Here is a 7200-nt window from a genome sequence, read left to right as displayed (position 1 = left end):
TCACTTTTCACTTTCATGCTTTGGAGAAGGAAATGGCAACCCACTCCAGTGTTCTTGCCTGGAGAATCCCAGGGATGGGGGAGCCTGGTGGGCTTCTGTCTATGGGGTCGCACAGAGTCGGACACGACTGAAGCGACTTAGCAGCAGCAGCAGCAGTAGAGTTATAAAATCATATTAATTTTATGCTTCCCTTAAGAGAATATAACAATTTAAAACAAAACTGATTCATAAATGAATAAAATAAGCTCACATCATGTTTCTAAAATTGTCCTGAAACGGAAATTAATTTTTTTCTCAAAGTAGCTTTTTAAGAGTGATCCAATATTTTCACGGTTAGATTCCTACATCATTATGGTAGCAGATGAACATACAAAAAATAGAGTAACTTGTTTAAATAAATTATATAAATATAAATCATTAGGACTACTCATAAAGAAAGTTTGGCATTTTCTATTTCTGACATCTTAGTTCATAATTTCCTTTTTGGTAAGAATATCAGTAACAGAGATATTAAAGATACTTAATGCTATCAAGCATTGTATACCACTATTAACTTCCAAAGAAATAATAATAAGCTTCAAACAGACCAACTCATTTTCTTTGAAGAGTTAAAACAGCAAGAGTACCGTGTCAATAGCTACTCAAAGAGTGCTGTACCTGGAGACAGGCTATTTTTAACAATTTAAAACTGGATGGCACACTGCCCAATCTTCCATTCTTTTTATTAATCTAAATGTCCTATCTACTGTATTATTATTTTAAATTATGAGCCACAATTTTTTAAGTGACTTACAAGTGCTGAAGTACTGGACTAAGTAATTTCAATATTACAGTAACACAATGAATGGTATGTTTTTTAATAGATGAGGAAACTGAATAAAGTTCAGAAATGTTGAAAAAGTTTTTCTAAGCTCACACAGTATCTGCCAAACTAGGATTTGAACTCAGTCCAGCTATCCAAGTCTGTATTCTTATTACCAGCTATATTTTCAGTGTGATAACGCAGATTAGATACACTACAAAATTTTTTTTTTTGCTATAAAAATCTTCAGGTCAGGTACTAAAGTGTTTAGAATAATCAGTTTTTGTGATGTTAATATTAATGACTTAAGGATGCTTGCTGACAAATTCATGACTTTGATTACTTAGCTGCAGCAATAACAGTAGCATCTTACCTCTCATAGTACTCTGATCCTTCTTCTAAGCCAGGAAGAATACCAGTTAGCAATCCTTGTAGACCAGGCTTCAGTGTTTTACCCAAAGGCAGATAATATATCTCATACAAACTCAACAATGTTGGTTTCACTGACATGGCAGCATTTGCAAGGAGAGGAAAGAGTCCAGAACTGTTTTAAAAAATAAAAACAAAAGTGAGAGGCAAAATAACTACAAAATATTAATTCATATATACCAATATGTATGTATATATCTTCTTAAAATGAAATAGTAAGTTATACTGCTTAGCTTAAAATCATATCTATCCTGTATAGTGATGACTTCTATATCCATTAAACAAACCTAGGTCTCTCATCTGAGCTTCATACTCATAAACCCAAAGGTCACCTAGATGTTTCATAAGGCCTTCAAATTCCACAATTCGTAAACAAAATTCCCTCTCTTTCCCTTCCCCAAAACCTGATCCTTCCCCTGTAATTTCCATTTCAAAATATGGCAACAACAACAACAACAAAAAAATATGGCAACAGAACCCATCTGTTTGACCAAAAACTGTACATCTCAGAGTGATCCTTGACCCTTAAAAAAATAAAAACCTTTAAACTGGAATCAGTCATCAAGTTTTCTCTCCAAGCCATTCTCCTAGATATTTTTTGTAAATATAATAAATTCTCTCCATTTCCACCAGATAGTTCCTTAGAAAAGACCACCAAGATATCTCAATCACATCTTACCAAACATCATATTTTAATCACTGAATTATCCAGTACTGCTTCAGTGTTGCTCAATAAAGCAACTGTTCTCAATAAAACCCTTCATTGGTTTCCTGCTGGTTACTGCCTAACTGCTTACTGTGGCTTTAACATCTTGCTACTACATACCTCTGTACAGCCCACGCATGCTCCCCAATATCACTCCTGCACCCTCTGCTTCAGCTACACTGAACAACTCCTCTCAAGTTCACTTCAGAACTTTCCACACTCTCTTCAGCGCCCAGGCCTTCACACATGCTGTGCTGAAAGGTACAATCCCTGCTCCCTCACTTTCTCCTCATTGTCTGCATGACTCTTAGACTTTCAGGAATTGGCCTAAGCTATTTCCCTGAGAAGACTATCTCCTAATTAGACTAGGTTAGGCTCCTTATTAAATGTTCACATAGTACCCAATACTTACTTATTTCTAATAAGTAACTTTGTTTTATTAACAATAAGTAAATCCATTGCTGTGCTAATAATAAGTAGTGCTACTCCTTGAAGCAAAAGGAACCATCAACAAAGTGAAAAGACAACCTACAGAATGGGAAAAAATATTTGCAAACCATATATCTGATAAGGGGTTAATATCCAAAACACGTAAAGAACTTGTACAACTCAATAGCAAATAATAATAATAACCTAAGTACAAAATGGGTAAAGGACCTGAATAGACATTTCTCCAAAGAACATATGTGGTCAACAAGTACATGAAAGGATGCTTAACATCAGCAGTCATCAGGGAAATACAAATTAAAACACCATGAGATCGCATCTCATGACTGTTGGAAGGACCATCATCAAAAAGACAAGAGGTAACAAATGCTGGTGAGGATGTAGAGACAAGGGAATCCTTGTGCACTGCTGGAGGGACTCCAAACTGGTACAGCCACTATGGAAAACAGTATGGAGGTTCCTCAAGAAAGTAAAAATTCCACTTCTGGGACTACATTCAAAGGAAACAAAAACACTAACTCAAAAAGCTATCTGAAACCCCATTTTCACAGCAGCATTATTTATAACAGCCAAGACATGGAAGCTTAAGTGTCCACTAATGGATGAACAGATAAAGAAGCTGTGAGATATATATATATATAATGGAATATTATTCAGTCATAAAATGAGGAACTCCTACCATTTACAACCTCTTGGATGGACCGTTAAGGTATTATACTGAGATAAGTCAGACAGAAAAAGACTAATACTGTATGATCTCACTTACAGGTAGAATCTTAACTAACAAAAAAAAGACAAATATAAAACCCACACTCATAGAAAAAGAGTCCTCAAATTTGTGGTTATGAGAGGTAATGGTTAGGGACGAGGTGGGTGTGAGGAAGGTGGTTAAAAGGTACCAACTTCCAGTTATAAGATAATTGAGTACTATGGATGTAATGTAAAACATGACTAGAGTTAACACTGCTGCATGACACACAGGAAAGTTCTAAGAGTAAACCAAGAGTACTCTAAGGAGAAAAATTTTCCCCATTATTCTTTTCTTCCTTCTTTCTGTTGTATCTAAATGAGATGATGATGTTCGCTGAACCTATTGTAATCATTTCACAACATATGTAAATCAAACCAACTTGCTGTATACCTTAAAATTATACAGTGATGTATGTCAATTGTTTATCAGGAAAACTGGGGGAGAAAGACTAATTCTGATAGGTAGCTCTGTAATATCAGAAAGCAAGAGGCCTTTTGGCCTGGCTGGATGCCCGCTCTGCCTTTTGCTTCAGATGTGTGATCAGTGGAACTGGCGTGTATAGGGCAATAATATATGGGCCCTGCTGCCTGCCATTATGTCCGCTGCCCAGAAGGCCACTGCTGCAGTGATCTTCCTTTGTGGACAGGGAGATACAGGGCACGGATGGGCAGAAGCCTTCACCGGGATCAGAAGTGTCCACACCAAATACATCTGCCTGCACGTGCTAGTTATGCCTGTAACATTACATATGAACATGGTCATGCCTTCTTGGTTTGACATTACTGGACTTTCACCCGATTCACTGGAGGATGAAACTGGAACTAAGCAGCAGCAGAAAATGTAAAACCTTTGACAGAGCAAGACATGAAGAATAGCATTCCACAAGAGATGAAGAACAGCAATCCTTCTAACAGAGTTATTTGGGGAGGATTAGGGAGGTGCTTTACCATGGTACATGGCTCTGACTACACAGCAGAAGCTGGCTGGTTGTCACTGCTCTGGGCTTCCTTTCCACAGGGCCCATATCAGTGGTTTGAGGAGAGACATTTCTATTCTTCAGTGCCATGGAGATCTGGACCCTTTAGTACCCCTAATGTCTGGTGCTCTTACTGCAGAAAAGCTAAAACCATTGGTAAATCCAGCCAATGTAACCTTCAAAACCTATGGAGGCTTGAGGCACAGTTCATGTCAACAGGAGATGATGGACACCAAGCAGTTCGTCAGTCAACTCCTACCTCCCATTGACTAATGCCACTAAGAGGCCTTGTGTAGAAGTGCGTACCAGCATCGTCCATTAGAATACACACTCCTGTCTGTGCCCAACCTTGAAACCTCTAATGTCTGCAGTGTTAAAATGTTTTGCAAATACACACCAATGACACAGGCTAAATAAAGTCTCCTCATGGGAAATTAATGATCTTTGAAGTTTCTATATACATATTTGTATATGACATAGTCCAGGATACATTAGTATTAAACTAGCAGTATACACTACCTGATACACTGGTATTGAATACACTAGTATTAAAATAGAGAGAGAAGCAGCCAACTTCTTTCTCCCAAATGTAATTCAGCAAAATGATAAAATAACTGCAACCAGATTTTTTATTATATCACTTGAAAATTATTAGCATGCTTAATTAAAACTTGTTCAGATATAAATGAGCAGTTAAAATGTAAATAGTTTATGTGTGTGGGGACTTATGACTACAGGCTTACACCCCAAACTGCCAAGTCACCATGCAGTATCTGTATTTTTATATATGTGTTCATATATACATAATGATTATAATGCATAATAAGAATGAGGTGTTATTACATTATTCCTAATAAAAGGGATAATGCTTCTAAGTGTCAATAAAGAGCAATATTGCTCTCTTCAATTAATGGCTCTTTTATTTTGGGGGAACAGCTTTTTCTTTGCTGAATATACTTTGTTTAATACTTTTTCTTTGTAGAAAAGAAATGTGTTCCTTCTTTTTTATCCTTCACAACAGACCAAATATTTCCTCTTTGCCACAGACACCTGCTGTCAATATGTGCTGTAATTTAATATTCTGGATCACATGCATGATGGCACTGAAAATATATTTCTACTGACAGAAAGAAACCGGACATCCTTTCAGAGTTTCTACACTACTTAAAGTGGATCTTTAGCTACAGTTTAGACCTGCAGAGTTACTAGAATCTTCGGTCCAGGTAATGAGAATAATTCTGTATTTTCTTGTAATTAAGTGAAAGAATAATTAGGTCATATTCTAGTATGTTCTCTGATATTTAAGGCTGATCTTAAAAATGGTAATTTCTAAGATGATTTGCTCTAAGGTGATTTTCCTCATAGCATAGAATTTACATATTTTGCACATAGGTTTGAAACCAACTAAAGCAGGAAATGAACAATTCAAAAATTCTGCTTTACTCTTATTTGCCAATGGACTAATTTGAAATTTTCATGTAGTTAGATGATCTTTTAAAGTTAGCTTTTGTGCAAACATAAAAGTAGCAATTATTTGATTTTAAATAGATTTTTCACAGTATTGGTTAAAATTACTTGAAAACAAATTTCTGGGTAAATCTGTTTAGTCAGAACTCAATACAAATAGTGTAGTTCCCACACAGTTTAATATACAGCAAAAATGTATGCTTGATATTTCTGAACTGTTGTTAATTTTTCTGCTGAATTCCAACTGATTAGAACAATATTAGGACTGCATTGGCACAAATGGGTGCTACTTGATGATAGAAATGATTTGGTATGGACTATAGATGATGTTAATAATTAAGCCATATATTTATACCTGCATTTACAATTTTTAAACAATCACTAAATCATTTTACTTTACCTATAAGAATATAAACTGTTGCTGCACTGACACAAATCAGTGAAATCTAATTTACATCAAGAAATATTCCATTGAAACATTCATTGTAACGTGAGAAAATGTAAATCTTTTGCATGGTTTCTATCAATGTGAAATAAAATTGAATTCTGACTTAAAAAAAAAAGGCAAGAGACCATGACTCTATTTCACAGTAATCCAAGTCTATGCCCCAACCAGTAATGCTGAAGAAGCTAAAGTTGAACAGTTCTTTGAAGACCTACAAGACCTTTTAGAACTAACACCCAAAAAAGATGTCCTTTTCATTATAGGGGACTAGAATGCAAAAGTAGGAAGTCAAGAAACACCTGGAGTAACAAGCAAATTTGGCTTTGGAATATAGAATGAAGCAGGGCAAAGACTAAAGGAGTTTTGCCAAGAAAATGCACTGGTCATAACAAACACCTACACATGGACATCACCAGATGGTCAACACCGAAATCAGATTGATTGTATTCTTTGCAGCCAAAGATGGAGAAGGTCTATACAGTCAATAAAAACAAGACCAGGAACTGACTGTGGCTCAGATCATGACCTCCTTATTGCCAAATTCAGACTGAAATCGAAGAAAGTAGGGAAAACCACTAGACCATTCAGGTATGACCTAAATCAAATCCCTTATGATTATACAGTGGAAGTGAGAAATAGATTTAAGGGACTAGATCTGATAGATAGAGTGCCTGATGAACTAATGGACAGAGGTTCATGACATTATACAGGAGACAGGGATCAAGACCATCCCCATGGAAAAGAAATGCAAAAAAGAAAAATGGCTGTCTGGGGAGGCCTTACAAATAGCTGTGAAAAGAACAGAAGCAAAAAGCAAAGGAGAAAAGGGAAGATAGAAGCATCTGAATGCAGAGTTCCAAAGAATAGCAAGAAGAGATAAGAAAGCCTTCCTCAGCCGGTCAATGCAAAGAAATAGAGGAAAACAATAGAATGGGAAAGACAGAGATCTCTTCAAGAAAATTAGAGATACCAAGGGAACATTTCATGCAAAGATGGGCTCGATAAAGGACAGAAATGGTATGGACCTAACAGAAGCAGAAGATACTAAGAAGAGGTGGCAAGAATACACAGAAGAACTGTACAAAAAAGATTTTCATGACCCAGATAATCATGATGGTGTGATCACAGACCTAGAGCCAGACATCCTGGAATGTGAAGTCAAGTGGGCCTTAGAAAG

The 7200-nt window shown here is 36.3% G+C and overlaps 1 protein-coding gene and 1 pseudogene across 3 annotated transcripts in view; one reads left to right on the top strand and one right to left on the bottom strand.

Moving 5' to 3' along the window:
• Positions 1-7200, bottom strand: part of DOPEY1 (dopey family member 1) — a 92341-nt gene that overhangs the window by 68837 nt on the left and 16304 nt on the right. For all 3 annotated transcript variants that reach the window (XM_010861733.1, XM_010861734.1, XM_010861735.1), the window contains one exon: positions 1176-1346. In XM_010861733.1, coding sequence (XP_010860035.1) covers positions 1176-1346 — 171 coding nt within the window. The remainder of the gene's footprint in view (positions 1-1175; positions 1347-7200) is intronic.
• On the top strand, positions 3049-4775 carry LOC105004346 (annotated as a pseudogene).

The sequence above is a fragment of the Bison bison genome, unplaced genomic scaffold, assembly GCF_000754665.1.
Source record: "Bison bison bison isolate TAMUID 2011002044 unplaced genomic scaffold, Bison_UMD1.0 scf7180017864473, whole genome shotgun sequence".
Lineage (NCBI taxonomy): Eukaryota > Metazoa > Chordata > Mammalia > Artiodactyla > Bovidae > Bison > Bison bison.
This window is presented reverse-complemented; position numbering and strand designations above follow the sequence as displayed.